We start from the raw sequence: 27,041 nt of genomic DNA on the forward strand, positions 1-27,041 counted from the left end.
TCAGTTCACAATGTTCTAAAGGTTTAATGAGACAAGACTAGATACATTTCCTAACAATCGTTCCATTCAGCTAGAGGATGTGAGAGTGGAAAGACAAGAGGCACCAGAGGAAAGGAGGACTGGTTCAAGGTAGGTTCACTCAGATATATCTTTAGGGAGGAAAACAGTGGAACAAGATATTATACCAATTTATGATGCCAATTAAAACAGATGAGAGGCTTTGGTCAGAGTTTATACAGATTGGAATGCAACAGATTCACAACTTCCATAAGCAAGGTAGCATAAAATGAAGACATTCTTATACCTAAATAAGGTATTTGTGTGTACCCAGTGGATGATAAGATCATTACAATATATTATTTTAGGATTATTTTATTACTTATTTTATTTCCACTATTCTATACAATAAAACACACGGAGAGAAGATTGATTTAAAAATTAGTTGAACTACAACCGTGAGTGAAAGTGAAACAATAGTTGTATGCTTTTTTTCTATTTACTTTTTAAAGAAGTGAAGAAGTAAAGAAGTGTGTACCAGAGGTGAACCGCAAATAACCACAACACGACAGCAGATCACACAACACAACCACAAATAATACAACATGACAGCAAGAAGCCACAACACGACAGCAAAACCCCACAACTCAACAGCTAATCACACAACACGACAGCACTGGTGAGACTGAAATAAAATGGGTAGGTAATGTTATGGATATTTACTGACCTATCCATAGCTACTCAAATATTGAACACAAAAGCCCAGAGAACACAGATGGTTAAAGTGATAGATTGCAAATATTTAATGTGATCAATCACAGGGATACCACCAGGAAAAACAAGGGTCTTGAAATGGAAGTCAGTGTCACAGATGTCTTGTGGGAGTGAGTTCACTGCTGTACACGTGCAGCATAGCTGTGGAACTGTGCACTGTTATTGTTAGTATGAATATGTAGCATGTTTAAGGGGGACAATTAATCATGTTTATTTGAAATGATATGCTTGACTGTGAATGTGAGGTATGTGATTTGATCTTTGGGGATCTTTTCATGCAGACTAGGTTGTTTTTTTTTTCTCCCTGGAAACGATTTGGATTCTAAATTCTCCTTGACAAAGGCGAGCCACCCTGGGACCTGAGAAGTTGAAGCTGACACCTTTTATCCTGAGGGAGGGATCACCGATCCTTTATTTCGCCAAATTTTAAAATTTAAATTTTTTTACATTTGTATAAATTTTTTACATTTGTATATTTTTGTTTGTATATATTCATCTTTGGTTTGGCTATGGGCATTTGCCCTTTAACGACTGATTACTGAGTGTAACACCTTGGTTGAGATGGGTGTAACTTTAGATTGTCACTGCCCCTTTTGAGCACAATCACACCTGTTGATGATCCTTATTAAGGGGTTCATTGCCCATTTTCTCCAAAGACTCTGATGAAGATGTAACTATGCATCGAAACGTTAGTCACTGTTATGCTCCTTAAGAAATAAAATCATCAAGTAGAAGACATCCGTGTTGCACCGGCAATTTTTTGCTATTTATTCTGTTGTGTCCTGCCTTGGTTGCACCGGATTGTTGTGGTCTGCAGAAGCGCAGAGAACTCCCCCTTTTTTACCATCTACATTCACTTAGTACCTTCTCTTCACATGGCTTCAAGGCGAAACAGTTACTGTCCTTCACATGGAACAATCCACTCAGTCATTTTCCATACCAGATGATCCCATTGTTCACTGAAGGGTACATTGTTTGAAGGTAAATAAACCTGGAGCTGGCCGTTCCTAATGGAATCAACCCACGCTCACATGCTCCCATTACTTACTTAGGTGTGCGTGCTCCCTTCTTCAAATAATAAGGTTCAGCAGGGCCGTGCAGAGAATTTTTGAGGGGCAAGGGCTCAAATTTAAAAAAAGGGCAGATTTGTTTACAATATATGTCATCTTTATTTTAAACACTGTATATTTTAAATTTTAACTTAATACTAAATCCACAATAAAATGAAATATGGAGCCTTACATTAGACTACATTCACACAAATATATCCCAAAAATGCAACCGTTGTCCAAGCAAAATGTAATCTTACATACAGTACCCAAACTGTATATAGAAAGTGCAATATGACATTTTACAGAATACTAAATCCACAGTACTGTACACCTCAAAATGAAATATTGAATGAACGAATGAATGAATGAAACCTTTATTGCCCCGAGGGGAATTTGTTTTTACACTCAAGGGAGTCACATTAAACATTAAACATTAAACATTAAGGACATACAACAATAAAACAATAAAAATCACACATCAAACTACAATGAAGACGTAGACAATACGGATAACAAAACATGAACGACGACAACGACAACAACAACGCAGCAAAGGTGGTGACATGCAATCATCAATACCTAATACCTAAGATGATTTAATAAATAATTCATAAATAATCAATAGTGACCAATAGGAAATTTCTATGTGCCTGTGTGTGTGATCTGTTCAGTAACTGAGTGCTCCTCAGCACAAATGATGTAATGGCACGTTTGGTTTGTGTTAGGGGCATTCAAAATCTACGTCCAGACGTCCGGGGGGGGTGGACTCTGAAAAAAGTGGGTGGGATGGATCATCCAGTATCCTCAGGGCCAGATTGAGGACCGTCCAGTATCCTCAGGACCAGATTGAGGGTATACTGTTCTGTGAGGTTGGAGATGCTTTTAACATTGGATCGAGTCATGTTCCTGCCCATTTTAGATACCTTGTCCAGCATGTTCCTATTCTGGACAGAAAGACCCCTCCCCCCCCAGCACTGGATGGTGAAAGTCACCACACTCTGAATAAAAGTTAAATAAACAATGTCAGAGTTGTTGCGTCTGCATTAAAACTACGCAGTTTCCTTAAAGAATATGCTAAAAAATATGCTTTTGAATATCTTGCTAGTGTGTTGGCCGACCAGGTGAGTTTGTAATCAATAATAATAGTGCCCAGATACTTCTACTCCTCCACAGTCTCAGTGACTGTCCCGTCAACTGTAACTGGTGTTGAACGGAGGTTCAGTTGAAAACCCCAAAACAGCTGAAACTATATTACTGCTTAGGAATGTAATCATGCTGCAAACTATGTTACTGATATTACTGTATTCACTTGCTTAGAAACATGCTTAGAAAAATGATGGTGTGGACTGCTCTGTGACTGCCTGCCGGAGTATGAGACTGCAGCTAATGCAGAGCAACAGTTTGTGTGTGGAGCACTGAGTTTAGGTATGAGAGAGAATAATGGGGATTTAATGTGGAACATATGCACTCGTAAATAATACTGTATTATTATTTGTACCTGCATTTGCTGGGAGAGGGGAGTCAGGCAGTCATATATGATTTCAATGCAGCGGCTAGAGGCCTCTACAACAAACCAAATGTGCATGCATGCATCCTCATTCATTTCAAAAGCACACTTCCCGGCACTGACCGCCAGACTTGTATCTAAGTGACACGCCTGGCAGGAAGCGGACGTGTGTCACGCGATAACCCTGGTCATCATGTGATATGAAGGTTTAGGTCGTTTTATCTAGCTAATTATTATTATTAAATATTCTTCTTAAACGGACCGCTTGTGGGCCATCATCAAAGAAAAAATATGAAACAAAAATCTGGACAAAAAAAGGGCACTTTGGCCTTGAGGCAAGAAAGCCCCCCCCCTTGCACATCCATGGTTAGCTTTATTATTAACATCTCAGTAATTCATTTCATGAGACAAGACTAGATACATTTCCTAACAATCGTTCCATTCAGCTAGAGGATGTGAGAGTGGAAAGACAAGAGGCACCAGAGGAAAGGAGGACTGGTTCAAGGTAGGTTCACTCAGATATATCTTTAGGGAGGAAAACAGTGGAACAAGATATTATACCAATTTATGATACCAATTAAAACAGATGAGAGGCTTTGGTCAGAGTTTATACAGATTGGAATGCAACAGATTCACAACTTCCATAAGCAAGGTAGCATAAAATGAAGACATTTTTATACCTAAATAAGGTATTTGTGTGTACCCAGTGGATGATAAGATCATTACAATATATTATTTTAGGATTATTTTATTACTTGTTTTATTTCCACTATTCTATACAATAAAACACACGGAAAGAAGATTGAAGCAGCACTTCACTGGTTACCAGTCCAGTATACAATTCAATTTAAAATTCTTGTCATCACTTTCAGAGCCTTGCACGGTCAAGTTCCTTTCTACATCTCTGATTTGATACAGCTACATACCCCCACCCGTAGTCTGAGATCATTAGGTCAGATGCTATTAGTGGTTCCCCGCACTAATTTTAAAACTAGAGGGGATCGGTCATTCCAAGCAGTGGCTCCTAGGCTGTGGAATGACTTGCCTCTCTCGCTACGTTGTGTGGATTCTGTCGAATCTTTTAAAAAGCAGCTGAAGACTCTGCTGTTCAAGCAGGCTTTTACTTAGTCGATGGGTTTTTTATGGTTGTTTGTTATATTTTCTATTTGTATTTCAATGTGCTCGTATTGTGACTTCTTGTGTTGAATTGCATTTCATTGTGAAGCACTTTGTGATTTTTATCTGTGAAAGGTGCTATACAAATAAATTTTACTTACTTACTTACTTACTTTTAAAACTAGTTGAACTACAACCGTGAGTGAAAGTGAGACAATAGTTGTATGCTTTTTTTATATTTACTTTTTAAAGAAGTGAAGGACAACCTGTGTACCAGAGGTGAACCGCAAATAACCACAACACGACAGCAAATCACACAACACAACCACAAATAATACAACATGACAGCAAGAAGCCACACAAAAGTAAAATGCCTGCTGCTGCTGCACACACACACCCCACTTCTGTTAACCTACAGAGAACTGCTGCTGCACACACACACACACACACACACACACACACTTCTGTTAACCTACAGACGCTATAACCCTATCACACGATGAGTAATTGTGGCCGCGGCAGCTCGTGCAGTTACGGCGAAATGTCACTACTTCAAAGTTAGCTGCCTGCTGGCTGTTTTCATCCTGGGGGAGACTTGTTATCTAGCAGCGGCGGCTAGAGGCCTCTACAACAAACCAAATGTGCATGCATGCATCCTCATTCATTTCAAAAGCACACTTCCCAGCACTTCAACTTTCTCTCTCTCTTGCTGGCCACCGACCGCCGCCGCCGGACTTGTATCTAAGTGACACGCCTGGCAGGAAGCGGACATGTGTCACGCGATAACCCTGGTCATCATGTGATATGAAGGTTTAGGTCGTTTTATCTAGCTAATTATTATTGTTAAATATTCTTCTTAAACGGACCACTTATGGGCCATCGTCAAAGAAAAAATATGAAACAAATATCTGGACAAAAAAAGGGCACTTTGGCCTTGAGGGGCAAAAGCGGCAGGTGCTCAAACACCCGTTAGCTGAGCGTATGTAGACGTTAGAGACGACCAAAAAATGGTACGGAGCAGTCATGGGAGTCACAGGACACATGGGAGTCACAGGACTCTGTTTGAGTCAGGACACAAACAGGATAGGACAGTTTTTGCTGCCACTGCTGCTGCAATAGGGCTATAGAATGTCAAAGTGTGTGAAAGTATGGTTAAGTGTTTTTCAAAGCATAACATTAAAGGTCCCATGGCATGAAAGTTTCACTTTATGAGGTTTTTTAACATTAATATGAGTTCCCCCAGCCTGCCTATGGTCCCCAAGTGGCTAGAAATGGTGATAGGTGTAAACCGAGCCCTGGGTATCCTGCTCTGCCTTTGAGAAAATGAAAGCTCAGATGGACCAATCAGGAATCTTCTCCTTATGAGGTCATAACAAGCAAGGTTACCTCCCCTTTCTCTGCTTTGCCCACCCAGAGAATTTGGCCCCCCATGAGAGAGAGAGAGACATCATGGCTTTCAAACAAGAAAAGTGGCAGTTGGTCAAGGCCACACCCCCACCCTCCACCTTGCCCCCCCCCCCTCTCTCCTCCTCAATAGCTACAGACACAGAAATGGCACATCCTAAGGAAAGCTCATTGTGGGACTGGCTCTAGTGGCTGTAATTCTGCACCAAGGCTGAATTTCAGGAAAGAGACTTCAGATACAGTATTAGGGGACCACTAAGGTCTATATAAAAGAGACTTCAGATACAGTATTAGGGGACCACTAAGGTCTATATAAAAGAGACTTCAGATACAGTATTAGTGGACCACTAAGGTCTATATAAAAGAGACTTCAGATACAGTATTAGGGGACCACTAAGGTCTATATAAAAGAGACTTCAGATACAGTATTAGTGGACCACTAAGGTCTATATAAAAGAGACTTCAGATACAGTATTAGTGGACCACTAAGGTCTATATAAAAGCATCCAAAGAGCACCATGTCATGGAACCTTTAAATAATAGTTCATGGATTTATGATAAAACTCAATTTGATTCATTCTCCCTTTAAGTTAATACTGTTTATGTTGAGTGCTTAAGCGCATGTAGTCCAGTGTAGTGGACATGTCTTACATGTCATGTCTGTTTCTGAAAAAAAAAGTGAATGTGTTTTTTCCCATGCCCTAAGAAGAGTAAAAACACATTAAAAACATGTTTTGACTCAGGCTTTCATAATTCATGCATCAAAGGGTTAAATACCTAAGAAGAATTCCAATATATACTAAGCAATTACAGTTTTTTACAATCACTTTGGCACTAATTTCAGAAGCTTGACGTCATTTTTCAAAACTCTAGACAAAAAACTCACAACCAATGATCAAAATACGCATTTTTCAAAACTCTAACACTTGTTTCAGTGGTTTGGATATAATACACATAAACCAAAGATCATTTGTTCATTTAACAAAGATCACCTGTTCAATAAGACACAACTTAACATCAAAGTACTACTATTTCAAAAAGCAATTCACACATTACAGTTCAGATAATTGTCTATTCATTCCATTACAATCATCTAACTATCAATTGATACAACTGCTCAAAATGATAAGTAACTGTTGCATTACTCTCAATGTATAGTTGTATGGAAACAGACAAACAATATTTCATGTTTAGATCATGAAAGTTTCAAGATAACGAGATTCATTGTCACCAGTTAGTGTAGAGCATGAACCAATTAGACTACATGATCTATGGATGTAATATTTCATCATCATTCTTTAATGTATGTACTACTGTTTATCAGATACTGTTTCTATGGTCCCATGTACCACCATTGAGACTATTTACAGTATTGACAGTACTGCACTGTATGGATGCAGGCCCTTGGAATTGCTTGTCCAATTCTGCCAGCTCGTTACTGATGATTGAGATATATACTTCATATATATATGAAGTATATATCACGATCTAATATGTATATATATATATATATATATATATATATATATATATATATATATATATATATATATATACATACATAAACATATATACTCATACCACATTGTTTGCCATGCCTGAAGGTTTTTTCCAAGATGTTTGGCTAATTGCAATGTAGATGAGAACCTGTGGCCAAATCCACAAGACAGAGTTGATGAAGATGTAGAAGTACAGTAATCACTTCTTTCTTTTGCTTTTTAAAGTACAGGCAAGTTGAGGAACACTGCATTTGATGTTTTACAGTACTGTCTTTTTTTTCTATTTCCTAGCTATTTATTTTTGCTTTGATTCAAATAAACCTATGTTGTGATTGTACTGTATTGTTTTTCATCAATACATTTCAGATTTTGTTCAATGATTCCACTGTGTCTGTAGTATTCTCTCTACTACTGCAGTACTTTTACAGGGATGTATTTACACGTAGTACCATAATGAAACATGTATCACCTATTTTGTACTACAATATAATTTCAGAACCTTGATGTCATTTTTCAAAACTCTAGACACAAAACTCACAACGATCATCACTTGTAACAGAGGCTGTCCAATGTTCAACACATTGCATTGTGTATTCATATCTTTAAAGAAATCTTGCACTTGCACAATCATTGGTTCAAAAAACTAATTTATGGTGCAATACCACTGAAACGTTACTTTAGATCAGCCACACACAAGCTACCCATAGTTTCACTGGGTCATCGTTCGTTCAATCATTAAATATTGTAGTACAAAATAGGTAATACATGTTTCATTACGGTACATGTAAATACATCCCTGTAAAAGTACTGCAGTAGTAGAGACAATACTACAGACCAATGTGGTACAAGTATATAATATATATATATATATATATTGTCGTGCTTCCAAGGTGCACTCCCAGGTGAGGACTTCTTCACTGCAATAGATAGTAATAACTTCACAAACACAAGTTAAAGTTCACACAATAGGCTCCTATAGGAGGAGAGCATCACTCCGTAGGCAGACTCCGCAGTCTGTCTCTCACCAGTGAGCTCTGACTCTCTTCCTCTTTTGCCTGTCTTTTATTGAAGTTTCACAAGGGCAGTTACATATCACACACGAACATCTGTCTCTACAAAGTGGGCTGTTGCTTTTGATGGATTGTGACTGAGCCAGGTCTTGGTGTCCTCCGTCCTTGCTTACTGCATTCCACAGAGGAACATGTCCTCGTTTGCACGATGCAGGCCACCTGTGTGCAGCCTTGGTTCTGTTCTCGTGCAGCATACTTTTAGCTCGTTAAGTCTAGGCAGCTTGCTGTAATGATTAGACAGTGTATTATAGGAACATAAGTCATTTGGTCAGCAAAGCGTGTGTATCTATATCCCACAATATATATATATATATATATATATATAATGATAAGTAACTGTTGCATTACTCTTAATGCATAGTTGTATGGAAACAGACAAACAATATTTCATGTTTAGATCATGAAAGTTTCAAGATAACGAGATTCATTGTCACCAGTTAGTGTGGAGCATGAACCAATTAGACTACATGATCTATGGATGTCATATTTCATCATCATTCTTTAATGTAATGTACTACTGTTTATCAGACACTGTTTCTATGGTCCCATGTACTACCTACATATATATATATATAATATTTAACCTTTATTTATCCAGTTAAGTCGATTGAGAACATATTCTCATTTGCAACGACGAACTGTCACATTCACACAGTTCCACATTCATACCTGGAAGCTGCCCAGTACAACCACAGTCTGATCTGCTGGCCACTGAGCAGTATATATATATATATATATATATATATATATATATATATACAGTACAGGCCAAAAGTTTGGACACACCTTCTCATTCAATGCGTTTTCTTTATTTTCATGACTATTTACATTGTAGATTCTCACTGAAGGCATCAAAGCTATGAATGAACACATATGGAACTATGTACTTAACAAAAAAGTGTGAAATAACTGAAAACATGTCATATTTTAGATTCCTCAAAGTAGCCACCCTTTGCTTTTCTGATAGCGCTGCCCTTGGTGTTCTCTCAATGAGCTTCATGAGGTAGTCACCTGAAATGGTTTTAACTTCACAGGTGTGCCTCGTCAGGGTTAATTAGTGGAATTTTGTCCCTTATTAACGGGGTTGGGACCATCAGTTGTGTTGTGCAGAAGTCAGGTTGATACACAGCCGACAGCCCTATTGGACAACTGTTAGAATTCATATTATGGCAAGAACCAATCCGCAATAGTAAAGAGAAACGAGTGGCCATCATTACTTTAACAAATGAAGGTCAGTCAGCCGAAAATTGTAAAAGCACAACTTTAAATGTGTCCCCATGTGCAGTCGCAAAAACCATCAAGCGCTACAACAAAACTGGCTCACATGAGGACCGCCCCAGGAAAGGAAGACCAAGAGTCACCTCTGCTGCTGAGGATAAATTAATCCGAGTCACCAGCCTCAGAAATCGCAAATTAACAGCAGCTCAGATTAGAGACCAGATGAATGCCACACAGAGTTCTAGCAGCAGACACATCTCTAGAACAACTGTCAAGAGGAGACTGCGCGAATCAGGCCTTCATGGTCAAGTAGCTGCTAGGAAACCACTGCTAAGCAGAGGCAACAAGCAGGAGAGATTTGTCTGGGCCAAGAAACACAAGGAACGGACATTAGACCAGTGGAAATCTGTGCTTTGGTCTGATGAGTCCAAATTTGAGATCTTTGGTTCCAACCGCCGTGTCTTTGTGCGACACAGAAAAGGTGAACGGATGGATTCTACATGCCTGGTTCCCACCGTGAAGCATGGAGGAGGAGGTCTGATGGTGTGGGGGTGCTTTGCTGGTGACACTGTTGGGGATTTATTCAAAACTGAAGGCATACTGAACCAGCATGGCTACCACAGCATCCTGCAGCGACATGCCATCCCATCCGGTTTGCATTTAGTTGGACCATAATTTATTTTTCAACAGGACAATGACCCCAAACACACCTCCAGGCTAGGCATGTTGAACGCCAAGAAGGAGAGTGATGGAGTGCTGCGCCAGATGACCTGGCCTCCACGGTCACCGGACCTGAACCCAATCAAGATGGTTTGGGGTGAGCTGGACCGCAGAGACTGAAGGCAAAAGGGCCAACAAGTGCTAAGCATCTCTGGGAACTCCTTCAAGACTGTTGGAAAACCATTTCAGGTGACTACTGCTTGAAGCTCATCAAGAGAATGCCAAGAGTGTGCAAAGCAGTAATCCGAGCAAAGGGTGGCTACTTTGAAGAAACTAGAACATAAGACATGTTTTCAGTTATTTCATACTTTTTTGTTAAGTACATAATTCCATATGTGTTCATTCATAGTTTTGATGCCTTCAGTGAGAATCTACAATGTAAATAGTCATGAAAATAAAGGAAACAAATTAAATGAGAAGGTGTGTCCAAACTTTTGGCCTGTACTGTATATATATATATATATATATATATATATATAGGTAGTACATGGAACCATAGAAACAGTGTCTGATAAACAGTAGTACATTACATTAAAGAATGATGATGAAATATTACATCCATAGATCATGTAGTCTAATTGGTTCATGCTCCACACTAACTGGTGACAATGAATCTCGAATCTCGATCTTGAAACTTTCATGATCTAAACATGAAATATTGTTTGTCTGTTTCCATACAACTATGCATTGAGAGTAATGCAACAGTTACTTATCATTTTGAGCAGTTGTATGGATTGATAGTTAGATGATTGTAATGGAATGAACAGACAATCATCTGAAATGTAATGTGTGAATTGCTTTTTGAAATAGTAGTACTTTGATGTTAAGTTGTGTCATATTCAACAGGTGATCTTTGTTAAATGAACAAATGATCTTTGGTTTATGTGTATTGTATCCAAGCAATTGAAACAAGTGTTGAAAAAATGTGCATTTTGATCATTGGTTGTGAGTTTTTTGTCTAGAGTTTTGAAAAATAACGTCAACGTTCTGAAATTAGTGCCAAAGTGATTGTAAAAAACTGTAATGATTGAACGAACGATGACCCAGTGAAACTATGGGTAGCTTGTGTGTGGCTGATCTAAAGTAACGTTTCAGTGGTATTGCACCATAAATTAGTTTTTTGAACCAATGATTGTGCAAGTGCAAGATTTCTTTAAAGATATGAATGCACAATGCAATGTGTTGAACATTGGACAGCCTCTGTTACAAGTGATGATCGTTGTGAGTTTTGTGTCTAGAGTTTTGAAAAATGACATCAAGGTTCTGAAATTAGTAGCAAAGTGATTGTAAAAAACAGTAAAGAAGTTCAAATGGTTTTACATCAAGAACTTAAATGAGCTTTAGTTTACTCAAAAGAAGTCAAGGTTTCCTTAAAGGGTCTTTGTTGGAATAAGAATAAAACATCAGATGAGGTCTAAAGCCTGAAGAGATGATCTATAAAAACTATAAAAAATTTAGGGTTAGCCCTGTGTGTGTGTGTGTGTGTGTGTGTGTGTGTGTGTGTGTGTGTGTGTGTGTGTGTGTGTGTGTGTGTGTGTGTGTGTGTGTGCGTATGGTTGTGTGGGTGTGTGTGTCTGGCTGTGTGTCTGTGTGTGTGTGTGTGTGTGTGTGTGTGTGTGTGTGTGTGTGTGTGTGTGTGTGTGTGTGTGTGTGTGTGTGCGTGCGTATGGTTGTGGGGGTGTGTGTGTCTCTCTCTGTGTCTGTGTGTGTGTGTGTGTGTGTGTGTGTGTGTGTGTAGCTGTGTGTGTAGCTGTGTGTGTGTGTGTGTGTGTGTGTGTGGTTGTGGTGTGGTTGTGTTTTGTCTCCCTCTCTGTATGTCTGTGTCTGTCTCTGTGTGTGTGTGTGTGTGTGTGTGTGTGTGTGTGTGTGTGTGTGTGTGTGTGTGTGGTGCGCGCGCGGTGTGTGTGTGTCTATATTGCACATTGGCACACTGAATTAATTTATCCATAAGTTGTAAGAGTGTAATTTCACTTTGCAACGATTTGGTGAGAAATTGATTGTGAAGCCTGTTGACTTTAGACCATTGTCTCCAAATGTCGAACACGCAACTGGAGTTGGATGGCAACAGACAGAGCCCACTGCCATCCCTTATAGCCCATATTGCAAGTTTAATTTTCCAACGAATTTGTGGTAATTGCTTGTTGGTAATAAACGTTTAAACTGGTATTCATGTATTTGATGTTGTTAGGTATCACAAAACAGAATATAACACAAAAAGTAGGTACTATTTTACAGCGGTTTGTCTTTCCCCCACAATGCATTGCATGACGTCACGTTGGGGAGACGACAGGCGAAAGCCCCGTCTCGGTTCACTGTCCCGGTCACCGGTTTCTGCCACTGGTCTGGCAAAATATGGCTTTTGGTCTCGACCGAGTCAATGTGTCTTTATTATGTGAATAATAATATTGGGGAAGTGAAAGGCAGCTTGGGCCGAGGATGCTATTCGGCTTTTCACAAGTTTAAACAGCTAGCTAACGATACGCGACGTTTGCTAGAGTTAACGCATAACAGCCGTTAGCTTAGACTGCTAGTTAAATACCGGTATTACAACTGCCTCGAGCTGCGTCCACGTTGTCAACACAAGACATGTGGCGTTTGCTTCTCCTTTTGTATCATACTTTTATTGAATGAAATATTAAGCGCGTCCCTACGAAATAGGTGTTTTTTGTAACATTACACACAAAGCTAACTGGCTATAGTTAGCCTATGCGTATGCTAGCGGGATTAGCTACGTGTGTGTAGCCAGCCGCAACTTCGGCAATCGGCAGTAACGGTTCGTTTCGCAGCTAACCGCGACAGTATGTTGCCCACAATCAACCTCTGCTGTTAAAAGCAGTCAATCTGCAGTGATGTTTTGAAAAATGGAGACACATGGATGTGTTGGCTGTCGAGTTAGCTTCGCCGAAGCTGCTTGCTGGCTATGCACGTTAGCTAATGTCCGCTAGCATACGTGCTGCGCTAACTATAGCCAGTTAGCTTTGTAAGTAGTAACTAACAAACAAAAAAACCATATTGTAGGGCGGAAGTTAACGTTCATTCAATAAAGTTATGGTACAAAAGGAGCACTAACGCCACAAGTCTTATGTTGACAACGTGGACGCAGATATAGGAAACTCCGAAGGCAGTTGTAATATTTACCTAGCCGGCTAGGCTAATGCTGTTGCACTACGTTAGCGAAGCGTCGGCGTAGCGTTAGCTAGCTGTCTAAACTTGTGAAAAGCTGAACAGCATCCCCGTCCAAGTAATAAATAAACACCAGGCAAATATGTTGTTACTGGAGCTAGTAGCCTAGGCTACCATCAAAACGTGAGATATCTAATCATGATATCAATCATATCTATGTGTTTACAACCATCGGGAGATTTCACAGGTGGGACTGGCAAGTTAGCACATAGCTAGCATGATGCCTTGTATTTTCTAGATCTAGATAAGTTTACCAGTACTTATCTGAACTAACGACATGATCACTGTCACTAGATATAAATAAAACATTGACTTTCACTTGGTGCTATTCACGGACAGTAAAAAACCCTCTTCCTCATCCCAGTCAGTCACCATAGTTCTAGTACCAGGCTGATACACGTCTCCCCAACGTGACGTCATCACCGAATTGCAGAAAAAAAACACTAATACCAAAAACGACAAAAACTGGCCTTTAACACTATTTGGAGACATTTTTAACAATGATATACATATATTGAGTGCTATATGTACCTATTAATCAACAGTGGTGGTTAACTTGCAACATGGGCTTTATACTCCCAAACCTGAGCAGGAAGTGGACTTGGTTGCTGGAAAAGCTCAACAGAGACTGAGATTTAATAACGGTCAATGTAAACCAATTCCTTAGTTTAATATTAACAAATTGAAACAACAATAGGCCGAGTCTGAGTGACTGAGTCATAAAAAGTCACAGAAATTAGGGTATGTAGATGGAACAAAGTCTTCTCCCCCGACTCTTGATATATATATATTTTTTATATATTATTTGGCTATATTGATCAATTACCCACTGGTAGTTGAATAAAAATCATGTAAGAACCCAAGGAAAAGCTCTGGTGGTGCCTGTTAGAAAAAGTTAAACTGTTACATGAAAACTGTTGTAACAATTATATCTGTGCACGACTGAAACCAAAAGGACCGAGTGACCTAGAAACAGCCAGGTGGAAAACGTGCACAGGTTCAAACTAAGCTTTAATTAAATGTATTTATTAAATTATTTATTCATTCTTTTATCAGTTTTGGTGGATTAAAGTGATGGCGTGTTGAACGCTCCGCTCCAGTAGGTGGCAGCATGCACATTATCCGTCGGTTTGTAGTCCGCCAATAAAAGCGAGGAAGAAGAAGAAGCTGAGCGGTATATAAATGGCCGGGTCCGCGCCGTCCCTCCTCAGTGGACGCTGAGACCGTGGATGTGTCGAGATAACCGTAGAGACTCAGCACGTCGAGGACTGCGAACTGAAGTGGGAATAATCGTGAGGAAATTCATCCCCGGCTTTTTTTTTTTCTTCTTCGTACCCATAGACGTTGATGGATAACGAGCATGGGATTTCTCTCAGTTGAGGGTCGACTTTAACTCGGTGGAGGTACCACCTACCACCGTAGGAAAAAAAAAATGTTAAGCTTACCTTTGCATCGGGTTTGAGCAAGCAGTGTTAAATTAGGTGAAATGCGGAGCTGCGGTAAGTAATGATGAACGTTAGAGGATACTTCGACGTTTGTATTTCTCTGACTTAAGTTTTCTGTTTAGCGGTAGCCTACTATTGGCTCAATTTAAAAAAAAAAAAAAAAAAAAAAAAAATGTAACTTTACTGTTTAGCTAGTTGTGGTATCGCTTGTCTCGTCCCTAACGAGTAACGTTTGCAACATGCTGTCCTTCGGCTGATGGAAAAACGCCGAAATGTTTAACGTGTCAACGGGTTAACCGTACCAAATTGCCGACCTAATATGGTACTGTTAGAGCCGTTATATTCTAGCAACACTGCAAGTGCATTCAATAGTAGTCATGAAGTCTCGTATTCACAGTTTTGGTTTGTGCCCGTAATTCTGCATTGTAAAACGTTAGAGTTACGTTACGCCATTGCTTGGGCGTGCCTCTGTGGATAAAAATAAATAATTTCTGCTTTAAAGTTGGGCATGGACTATAGGGAATGGATTAACTAGCTACATCTTTATGTTATGGACTCACTTTTGGAGCCAGCCTCAAGTGGCCCTTAAGCGGTCATTCGAGAAATGGCACTTTAGCGCTGGGGTTTTTGTAGTGATACAATTATAGTAACACTTTTTTTTTTTTAACCAAAATTCGCGTGTGAGGGGGCAAAGTCATGTTAAAACTATTTCCCACCGTTATTCCGATTTCCAGCCGCAGCCTGTCACTCCCCCCTGTACTAACGTTACTCGGTACGTAACGTTAGCCCACAATGCCTTGTGTTTCTCACTCCCATAACTTATTGTTGATCAGACGTGACATGAGAAGAGGGAGATTAGCTAGCTAACGTTAGCCCAACCTATTTATAAAAAAAACAAAAAAACTTTCCATCCCGTGACGTCACCCATTGTTCTGTAGACTGCAGTTTTGAAGCCTCAAGCTGGCATACAGGCGTCGCCGTTTTGTTTTTTTTGGAAACTGATGTGTTAATTTAATTTATTTTTATTATAGATCATTTTGTGGGATGTTTTTATCTCTGTGAAACATTCACCAAGGCCTAAAGGAAAGTAGTAATTTGTCATGAGGCCCTGTATATGTTTGCACAGTAGTCATCAACATCCGAACAATGGAGGATCATGATAAGGCATTTGATAGCAAAGTGGCTGGCTTACCTCTTGCTGATCTCTCAACTCATTTGTCAGTCCTTCCAGAAAAACGCGGAGTTTTTTTGTGATTGTTGCGGGCAAAAATCCTTGATTATGCGGCACGTTTTCTTAAAAAATTTAGTGGAATATGCAGGATATTTATGCGATGAAATCTGGGGGGAATTTTATTATTTTATTTTTTTTCCAAACATCCTGCTTTAAAAAAAAAAAAAAAAAACTTGATTAAAAAAAAATTGTTTACAGATATTCAGTCATTGCAATACGTAAACAAATAAGATACAAAAAAATTATACAAATAATTATAATATGAAAGTAAAAATAAAATGATACAAAAGAGACAGACTTTCAAAAATCGTTAATAATATAGACAGCAGGAGCACTTAAACAAAGAAATTTGACATCAGATATTAAGATAGCTGTCTTATTAGATACCAATTTAAGAGACTCAAAGTACATGTCAAATGCAACCTCCAACACCCTGCTTTTCGATTTTGTTCACGTCTAGTAATTACATCACTTCATAACGTTCCCATGGCAACAGGGGAAAATGGCTGCTCTTGTGTGAAGTAAACACAACTTTTTTCAACTTTCTCCTAAGATATATGTGACTGAAATCGGCAATTTATGCGGCAAAAGTGCGGCATATTTGAAAAAATGCGGCCCCGCATGAATATGCGGACTTTGGCTGATTATGCATGGAATTATGCGATCACATAATCGCGTTTTTTCTGGAGGGACTGAAAATGTGTCTATTTTCAAAATAGTTCAAGGCCTTGATCAAGGGGAACCATGTGTTGCAGGGCTATAGCTAAGGCAGATTGCAGCATAGTATGGATGCCCTGACTCGTTTCTAGTCGCTGAACTACTACACGTGTATCGTTAAGGTCCCATGACATGCTCTTTGGATGCTTTTATATAGGCCTTAGTGTCCCCTAATACTGTATCTGAAGTCTCTTTTATATAGACCTTAGTGGTCCCATAATACTGTATCTGAAGTCTCTTTCCCGAAATTCAGCCTTGGTGCAGAATTACAGCCACTAGAGCCAGTCCCACAATGAGCTTTCCTTAGTATGTGCCATTTCTGTGTCTGTCGCTATTGAGGACGAGAGAGGTGGGGCACGGTGGGGGTGTGGCCTTGACCAACTGCCACTTTGCTCGTTTGAAAGCCATGATGTCGCTTTCTCACGGGTGGGACAAATTCTCTGGGCAGGCAAAGCAGAGAAAGAGGAGGCAGATCGGCCCATCTGAGCTTTCATTTTCTCAAAGGCAGAGCAGGATACCCAGGGCTTGGTTTACACCTATCACCATTCCTAGCCACTGGGGACCATAGGCAGGCTGGGGGGATGCATATTAATGTTAAAAAACCTTTATAAAGTGACATTTTCATGCCATGGTACCTTTTTAAACACTCTTCTATATGTGACTCAGAGCAACAACCTCAGCCTCATCTAACCCAGAAATCCCATTGATTTATAATAAATGACGGTTATCGTGTGTTGGGTATGCTTTGTGGACTAGGTAGACCGGATGCTTTCTGTGGAGATGTTGAAGCATTGAAGTTGTGCTACTGTGGTAAGCTAGTAGTTTTAACAATAGACACTCCGTACAGAGTTTATCAGCGAAGGAGAAGGTTGTTTTTTGTTTCGTGTGTGTGTGTGTGTGTGTGTGTGTGTGTGTGTGTGTGTGTGTGTGTGTGTGTGTGTGTGTGTGTGTGTGTGTGTGTGTGTGTGTGTGTGTGTGTGTGTGTGTGTGTGTGTGTGTGGGGGTGTGTGTATATATATGTATATATATATATATATATATATATATATATATATATATATATACATATATATATACACACACACACACACATACAGAGCCTTGTGGAATAAGGGTTCGGACAGAGATTTAGAAATCATGGTCCGGGTCGGGCTCGGTCACATCAGAGCGATAAGGCATTTGTTGTAAAATGGTGCTGCGGCTCATTTTTAAGAGAGGTGTGTGTGTGTGGTAAGTGGGCAGAAGAGAGAGAGAGGAAGCAGACGTGTTGTAGATGCAACCGGAGCAGAGTTAGTGGTTATTCATGTTATAACGTCGGCCCTGGAGGTAACGAGTCTCTCCTGGTTTTTTGATCACAGTCGGAAACGAAGCGATCAGGAAAGGTTAACACACTGAACATTTTAACAGCTGATTAACGTGCGCTTGTTGCCCCGTGTGCGCTGATGTGCTCATCTGTTGACATTTCCGGATGCCTTCCTACAGTTGCTTAACAAAAGCGGGCTTTCCACACAAACAAATGTAGCCTACCTGTGTCATTAGTATGAGAGGGGGAAAAAATTTAGATTTTAACGGTCAGGCTCGGGTCGGGCTTGGACGCAAATTTCTTAATACCTGTCGGGCTCTGCCAGACGCGGGCCGGCCTCGGACAGAAAAATTCGGCCCGATCCGGACTCTATTGTGGAACACCATAGCTATTTATGTGCACATGTATCATCATCCCTAAAGGAAGGCAGAGGAATAGCTAAACATTTGACACACTGAGCAAGTGAGGGCGAATGAGGGAGAGGAAAAAGCCATTGCTAACAGCTAAGCTAAAGTAGCTAATGGTATGTAAACGACTGAGATTTGGCGACACAGCCGCTGTAAGAGAAGAGAACTATGAGTGCTGGATTAGAACTAGTGTAGCTTTAAGTGTAATCCAGGCAACAAGTCGTCAAAGAATAAGTTTTGCCTGGAGCAGCAAACTAGCGTACGCCACACAGAAGCACCGGAAAAGAGGCAATACGTTTTCTGTAGACGTCAGGCCCAGCTCCAGTCCGTTGGGGACTAGGGCTGTCTTATCGAATTCTGAAATGTGTTGGCTTACATTAGCAAACCTCGCCCTTATGCTGAGTGAGCAACACAAGGCATTTGCAATTTCTCTGCCATAGTAAATGCTATCAACGCAAAACTTGAGATTATTGTTGGACCTCCCACATTTGCAATTGTACTTTACTACAGACCTTGTAGCCTCGCCACTGTTGTGCTTTGGGTTCCACTTTCGCGGGGTGTCTTGCGTCAGGGAGGCTTGGACCCAGTCATAACTGCTTGCAGTTCTAGTTTATCATTGCGGTTTTTGTTTTCTTAAAAACCAACTGGCTTAGTTACAATGGGTGTCAGGCTTCCCAAAGCAAAATAACCAAACATCCTTAGTTGCATTCCTTCTCTTCAAGAATAGCTGGATCTTGAATTTAGTACCACCTCCTGAGCAGCTCCAAAATGTAGGTTTAAGAACTGACCCCCAAAGAGTGGTATGGGATTGTAACCACAGGGGGAAAAGGCCTATACCATTTAACCTTTTCTACATCCGCATTCCGCGAAGACCTGCCTTACTCTGCCTTTGATTGGCTAGTAGTCCATGGGTCTCCTACACAGAATGCAGCACAAAGGAAAAAAATAACACTGCCTGTGCGGGTTTGGTAAATGATGGCAAGCTTAATGCTGATATGGCACACTGATTAACATAACATTTTAAATGGCGCTTCATATTTAAAAGGTTGCTGACCCCTTTTTGTAGTGAATATGACAACAGCCAACCACTAATTTTCCTTATTTGTTTCCTAGACCTGAGACGCAAACTGAAGTCATCACTTGAAAGATTGCTCTTTATGCAATGCGATCCGGATTTCCACACAGCCAAGGTGGGGCCTGTTCTGTGTTCCAAGACTGGAGTAACCTGGGTGCTCGCCGATTACCACAAGACATCAATGTTACACCTGTACCAGTTGTTTACCCTGAAGTTGGAACACAAAACGACATGGTAGCCACTCAATATCCTGAGGAGCTAAGAGGGACTTACAGTCGAGTTCCGTTGCAGCAAGGCTATCAATCACAGAAACTTTACCACCAACAGGAGTCACACGCAACAATAACAAGCACTGGATTTCAGCACCCAAGACCCGGGGACGGTGCATGTATTTCTCAAAACATGCAAATGAGCAGAAAAGATAATGCTGATTTTTATTCCTCTGCACGTGTCTCCGCACAACACAGCAGTTATTTTGGGACACCGGTCTATGAGAACTCTTTAAGACGTGCTGATGATAACAGTGGACAACAAAAAGAATATTCCAGGCAACATTTCAGTTGGCATTTCCAGAAAAAGTCAAATTGGAACCATGATACTGGACTGCAGCAACCTTTGAGTTGTGCCTTTAAAGACGGTACCAGTTCTGCAGCACTTCAGGTAGACCGACTTGAAGTCACAGCAAAGGCATTACCTTTACAAGATCGGTGTTCTTCTGTGACTGTGTGCAAAACAAAGACCTCTATGCCTCTGCTGGAAGCCTTACTAAAAACAAACTCTTCAGAACTGCCTTGTTCATCAGAGGAAACAAACTGCAACATTGAACGCAACACTGCTATTTTTTTAAATAAAAGACGCAGCAAATCTCAGCAAGTCAAAGGTTTACGAACTGTTCTAAACTGTGGACAGGCTAGAACACAAAACCTAGATCATTCAAGAGGAACACCTTCCATCCCCTATCAGCAGCAGGTCTCCTGCCATCTCAGTAGTCGGCCATCCACAGACAAACTCATGTCAGCTGGAAAAACGCGACCACCTACAGATGTTGAAATACAGAACTTTCTTGCACAAAAGCTCCTTTATTTTAGGTCTATTTTAACTCAGAAAAACAGAAATCCTGGACATTCAAATAAGGATTTGGACAGGAACTCCACACTGCAGTCTGACAGCATCGTGCCAAAGGTTGACAGTGTTGTCAATCTCCCTACAACCTCTGCCAAAGGTGATGTGGAGAGGCAAAGTCACAACTGGGGTGCCAATGTGCAGTGCACAGTTGGACAAGCACGTAAGGAGGACTGTTCAAAGGACAGCACAGTAAATGCCAAGTTAATACTCAAGTCTAAAGACGCAGACGATTGTGCTACATCAGCATCAGAGAAACATTCAACAGGTACACCAGGCTCTGCTGTAGAACATTCTAAATATCCTTTACAAAATGCATCTGTTGACAAGAGTGCATCAGTAGATTTTGATTTGTCTGTAAAAAAACATTGGGATGTAACTATGCCTGCAAATGAATATTGCAAAACTGTTTTTTCAGATGACTGTGAAGATGAAACATGTGTCAGAAAAAATTATGAAGGTTTCTATAGTAAATGGTGTGATAAGTACATACAGAATGGCATGACAACCATTCATTATTCATTAACTGCACTGAAGGAGCTCATTGCTAGTCTGGAAAATGTACAGGACATTGGCGAGATGGAGAACCTTTCTAAAGTCATACTGCAACAATACTGGAATGGGAATATAGATAACATTCATCTCTTTACATCCACAGAATATCCACGAATAATGGACGTTGCTGCCACTTGCACAAAGAGTGAAGATGAGAGTCCAGTAGTTCTCACAGCGGTGCCTGAAATGATCTGGGATGAACTGACTGAGAAGCAGCCGAGTTCACCTGATGTCTCGGAGGATCTTCAAACAAAGTCTAGTTCAGTGGCATCGGAAAACAAAACATTTGAACCCCTGTCGGTCATTGAAAAGCAAACAATTGAAGATCGCCAACAGTGCGGTGTTACCTGGAAGGAAGTAAATCCACATTCCCAGCCAAATTCAGCAGTTGATAGGATTCAGATTCTTAACATAGTATCACTTTTTACAAACCAAAGTGAAGGTGTGAGTGAGGGTGCAGGTTCTGTGCATTTACAAACTGATTTAAGCACAGCACTTTCTGAAAACAAAGAACTGGTTGTAAAAAATCCACAATATGAGGACATTTCAGATGATGACCCCTCCCAGCCGGCAACAGAACTCCCAACAACAGAGCGGTTTCTCTCAGCGGGTCCTGAAGACCCACAGTATGAATTTATTAGTGAAGAGGAAAGTCCACAGATTGAGTCTATGGCTGTGGAGACCTCTTCACCTACACAAGTAACTGTACTCAACAATACTGAGTCACCATTTGAAAATGAAGACTATGGACATTTGCAGGGACCGGCTCAGACGGACACAGTAATCATTTCAGTTGAGGAACTGGTTCCAAAGAAGCAGGTTTCACCAGACACAGAAAGACGTGATATAGTACATTGTTCTTCTCCTTTTGTTGAAACCGATGAAACTGGTGCATTATACCCTAAATATGACCGTGGTCCTTTCTCTGAAGATGAGACTGATGATGATGATGATGATGATGATGATGATGATGATGACTGGTTATTCATTCCTATAAGCATATCAGACCTCAAATTTGAATCTGATAATGAAGACCAGGATAGCCCAGACATACATGTGCTAGATGATGGGGAAACAGGAGACCAAGAAAGACAATGTGACACAAGCCCAACACACTGGCCATCTCCGAATCGAGTACCAGCTTTTCCTCCTTCCCAGATCGAGACATTTGACACTTTGGCCAGCTTTATGAAACAAGCATTAGGCAGGAGCACACCAGAACATGGACTGGACTCTGAGGGAAAACCACAACCAACTAAGAACAGGAGAGAGTCTGTAGACAGCTGTGCAACTGAAGACAGTTGTGATTACTCCTCTGCATTAGGACACAACTATTTGACAGTGTCCAGTTTGAGGTCAGCACCTCTGCTCTCAGAGACAGATGATTCGGAGGATGAAGGCAATGCTGTTACAGATATGGACATTATAATCCTTGATTCGGAGGATGAAAGTGACCAAAACTGCAAAAAGAAGGCTGAAACCGAAGGAAGGCCTGAAACTATGGACAGTCAGCGTGGAACTGTTAAAGAAAAGTTTCAAAAAAAACGACCGCTACCTGTTGACTCATCAGCAGCCCGGCACCAACCCATACATCAGGACACACCGTTTGAAGAAGTGACGCAGGATGCGCGCTCCGACCCGTCTCCCAGCACAGAAATGATCGGGCAGCCGATTGAAGCCAAAGCTGCCTCTGAAGAAATTGTTATAATCATTGACTCGGATACGGACGATGACGATGACCAAAACTACATAACGCCAAGGAGGAACAGCATTTCATCCTCTGGGTCGGACAGTGGGGACGCCCCATGTGTGGAACAAAACCAACCGTCCCCTAAAACTGTGGACAGGGAGTATAGAACGGCTAAAGAAAGTCTTCTGGAAACCACACGGTCTGTTCCAAACCCATCACTGCCACATCCCCAGTCGACACTTCAGGATACCCAATTAAAAGAAGTGACGCAGGATGCATGCTCTGACCTGTCAGACGGTAGAGAAAAGCGTGGGCAGCTGATGGAAGCTAAATGTGACTCTGAGCGTGTTCAACACAAGACCAACCGACAAACGACCTCAAAAAGAAAGGCTTTTTGTGATTCAGGAAAAGTGGTTGAAAAAAGCCATTTCAGCAAAAAGAAGGCAAAAACAAAAGGAATACTCTCATCAGGATCGGAAGACGGTGGCGATTCCTTACGTGCTACCAAAAACAGACCTTCAGCTGAAACTGTGGATCGTCTTCGTGGGACTGCTAACGGAAAGCAGCCTAAAAAAAGCAAACTGTCATCTGAAGATTCTTCAGAGAAGCAGCCCCAATCAGTGTGCAGGGAGGCAGAGTCTACCCTGGGTGACGGTCCTGTTATTCCTCGCTTTGTTCTTGTGAAGCCTCCTCAACACGATCAATCCTGGAAACTTTTGAAAGAAACGGCAGTCCGCGGGCAGGGTAAAGCTGGATCTCGGTCTCCAAAGACGTCCACGGCATCCAGCAAAAATACTGACTCGTGCGCAAATAAAAAAGTAAGATTTGTGCTCACGTCAAAACCTGCAAATGACCAACGCCATACAACCGAGAACATTCAGGCTACCGTAAAACCCATAATCTTTTCAAGGCAACATTCCTTACCTACCTTCAGTAGCTCGTCTTCCACCAGTGACCATCTTTCTGAAGCCAGACAGAGCTCGTCCTCCTCAAGAGATTTTACTCGGTCCGTTAGTCTTCCTGCAGCTAAGCAGAGCACATCTATTCTCAAACACGTGTCTTCGTCCAGCCTACAGCGGTCTCGCTTCTACAGCAACCCCTCAACTTTAAACCCCCCTGACAGTCCCACCAAAGGGCCATCATCTTCTGGAGCCATGCAAAGTTTAAAAAAAAAACGGGCGAAAGAAATCTGGGAGCAGAGCTATATCCCAACCAGAAAAGACAAAAAAACTAGCCCGGGGATGAAGGAAGACTTGAGAACCACCACAAATCATTTGAAGAGGGCAGCTAGACCAGATCATAGACGGAGGCAAAAGTCCCAAAAGTCGTCAACCCCCCTGATGAAGAAGTCCAAGATTGAGGCCATAGGGATGACCAAGGCCGCGGCCATAGAGATGACAAAGGCCGCAGGTCGGGATCCCCCTGGAGAACAAAGTGTGTTCTTTTTGAAGTCTCTAAAATGTATTTTTTTTTTTTAAATGTCCTTTAATAAATTCCAACAGTCAAATGATATGGTAGTAGTAATTTTTAATGTGACTAATTAAAATCCACATTCCTAACCCTTATTTTTACAATAGGAAACTGTGTGGGTGATCATTACAAGTGGTCAGAGAAGCCAACCGTGGCAAAGCCAACAAAAGGTGATACTTAACATTTTCCCCCATCATGGTTATGGTCCATGCATAATAAGACTTATTTTTACAGACAAGCAATGTACTAGGCAATTTCACCGGGTATTGTGGTTTCTGAGCTGCAGGTGTAATTCTTTTTATATTTTTTTTTTCTGCTTTCTCCTGCTATTTCTCATTGCAGGTTCCAGCAGGGAGGGAATAAGGTATAGACCCCATCCAAAAACCCATTGGTGAGAAGATGATGCCCGGTTCTGTGAATCTGTCTCCAGTTTGTTCCCACTCCCAAAGTGAAAGGTGGTTGATCGGCGAAAAACAAGTTACTGCTTAAATCTTTTCATTTTCCATAGCATTTTCTGTATTGCAACGGTTTGTGTGTATGTGTATACTGTTTACTATTATATTATATCAGCTCTTAGTGGTAATGGCGTTGTTTTTGAATGTCTTGTGTCTACGGGAAACAAATGTTCTTTTTACGAGCTACCTCAAATTGTATTAAAATTCAGCGTTATGTTAAATCTTTTTCATCTTAAAAGTCACAGATATTTTGATCTTTTTTTAATATGTCACATTTTTGGATATTGTTTTTTTTTTGTACTTTCATAAATGATAATGTATCACTTTTTAAAATGGTAATGTGAAAATGCATAAAAAATCAAATGGATTCATTGCTGTTTTGTCTTGTGTGCTCTTGTGCTTCGCCCTTAGAGGGAGACATTGCAGTAGTGTATGTGTTAAACCATACAGTGTAACATGTCAAATGTTGGCTCCGTAGTATTAAGTTTGTGTCATACAGTTCAGCAGCTGGGTTACTGCTCTGATGGACGTGGGCCGGGCTCGGACAGAAAAATGCGGCCCGATCCGCACTCTAGTACGTACCTCAGTCAATATTTGGTAAATCCATCACTTTTTCTCTTTCAGTAGTTGACCATCTTGCATCACAAAGTTGAATTAATTTGTGTGTAATGGAATGAAAGTAGATCCAGCACGTATCTATAGGCTGGTATGACCAAATCTATTTTTATGACTAGAGTTGACATCTCAGAAGACCTAAGACCAATGTTCACGTCTAAAATGTGTACAAAGAGAATCTTGTTTCAGCCAACAATAGGCTATCTATCCAATAAATCGGGTCGTCTGTCTGTCTGTCTGTCTGTCTGTGTGTGTGTGTGTGTCAAACATAATTCACAACAGCACCATTCATCCATCCATTGAACTCCTCCCAGCGATGAGGCCAGCAGCTCGTGACAGGGACGTTAAATGAAGACAGACGGTCGGAGGGAGTTGACCACTGACCCCGTTGATTAGATATGGCCGCTGTAATTGGCTGGCTGTGTTTTCCATCATCAGGCATTACGGGCCACTTTGCAGGCCAGCGCCATTAGCGGCTCTCCTATTCCTGGAAGCAGCAGAGCGCCTGGGCTCGCCCTCTTTCCCTCAGGTCTTCTCTGCTTCTTTATTACCGGCGTCATTCCATATCAGCAACAACTCAACAGTCCGTCGGCCTTCGTGAATCGAACGGCGGCTGTCAGCCAGTTCGTCTGATTGGCTGTTCAGCTTGTGGCACGCAAAAAGGCTCCTTTCATTTTTCATCTGCTCTGTTTTAATCCAGTACGCAAAAGAGCTGTCAAAACGGGTCCACAATGACGTTAGAATGTTCCTTCTAAAAAAAATAAGAAAACAGGTTCGAAGAGCGGACAACTATTTTTCACATTATGCCCATAAGATGGCAAACGTACAACAAGATATAGCATACATAACTACTTGTGTAGGTATTTAGTAGACCATAGTAGGATTTGTAATTTGGCAACGCGCGGACAGCGCTGGGAAGACGTGTTCTGTGCCGTCTGCCATTTCAGCAAGCTGAGACAAAAAAAAGAGAAGTTGACCTCCCTTCAAGTTCATTTGACGTTATATAGGCTATCAACAGTTCACAGCTCTGTGTTCATGTCTTGCTGCCTCTCAGGGAGGCGGTCTGCTCGTTTGGGTTCAGTGCATTAGCAGCGTCTAGGGAGGCTGCTGGGGAATGAAAGCTCTGGACAGCTGGCTGAAGCTTTTAGCTGCTGCTTTAATGATCGCAGAACAGGAACAGAACAGGTCATTATTTATTTATGATGGATGAATGTCACTTTAAATGAAATATTGTAGTATCGTCTTCTCTACTAATGTAATTTCTTTTTTTTTTCCTTGCACTGTAGCCTAGATTTGATTAAGGATAATGTAAGATGAGATTTATTTTATGACTAGGCCTATTTAGTTAACGGATGACCTTTTTTTAGGGTTACTGAAAAAAGTCACATATTTTCATTAATTGTGGCTTCATAATGT

General features: G+C 40.9%; 2 protein-coding genes across 4 annotated transcripts in view; both read left to right on the forward strand.

The window, feature by feature from the left end:
• ttll12 (tubulin tyrosine ligase-like family, member 12) overlaps nucleotides 1–1,200 on the forward strand; it is an 85,346-nt gene extending 84,146 nt beyond the window's left edge. Inside the window, exon 15 of the mRNA XM_039791863.1 lies at nucleotides 1,114–1,200. The gene's annotated coding sequence lies outside the window, so the exon portion shown is untranslated. The remainder of the gene's footprint in view (nucleotides 1–1,113) is intronic.
• Nucleotides 1,201–14,740: 13,540 nt separating this feature from the next.
• Nucleotides 14,741–25,855, forward strand: LOC120553523 (FK506-binding protein 5-like). Of its 3 annotated transcripts, XM_039792038.1 has the most exons (5): nucleotides 14,741–15,039; nucleotides 19,757–21,108; nucleotides 21,499–24,519; nucleotides 24,663–24,725; nucleotides 24,898–25,855. In XM_039792038.1, the coding sequence occupies exons 2-5, from the start codon at nucleotides 19,806–19,808 to the stop codon at nucleotides 24,948–24,950; spliced, it is 4,440 nt and encodes a 1,479-aa protein (XP_039647972.1). In that variant the 5' UTR covers nucleotides 14,741–15,039; nucleotides 19,757–19,805; the 3' UTR covers nucleotides 24,951–25,855. The 3 variants fall into 3 exon arrangements, with proteins under 3 accessions (XP_039647972.1, XP_039647973.1, XP_039647974.1); XM_039792039.1 differs by lacking the exon at nucleotides 24,898–25,855 and having other exon boundaries at nucleotides 21,499–24,546; nucleotides 24,663–24,716; XM_039792040.1 differs by lacking the exons at nucleotides 14,741–15,039; nucleotides 19,757–21,108 and having other exon boundaries at nucleotides 21,115–24,519.
• Nucleotides 25,856–27,041: the final 1,186 nt, after the last annotated feature.

This window comes from Perca fluviatilis, chromosome 23, assembly GCF_010015445.1.
Source record: "Perca fluviatilis chromosome 23, GENO_Pfluv_1.0, whole genome shotgun sequence".
NCBI classification, from domain to species: Eukaryota; Metazoa; Chordata; class Actinopteri; order Perciformes; family Percidae; genus Perca; species Perca fluviatilis.

Coding starts and splice junctions, on each gene's coding strand:
- LOC120553523 (XM_039792038.1), top strand. CDS start 19,806: ATGCGATCCGGATTTCCACACAGCCAAGGTGGGGCCTGTTCTGTGTTC. Junction 21,109..21,498: donor ATCAGAGAAACATTCAACAG/GTACACCAGGCT, acceptor TTACATCCACAG/AATATCCACGAATAATGGAC. Junction 24,726..24,897: donor CGTGGCAAAGCCAACAAAAG/GTGATACTTAAC, acceptor TTCTCATTGCAG/GTTCCAGCAGGGAGGGAATA.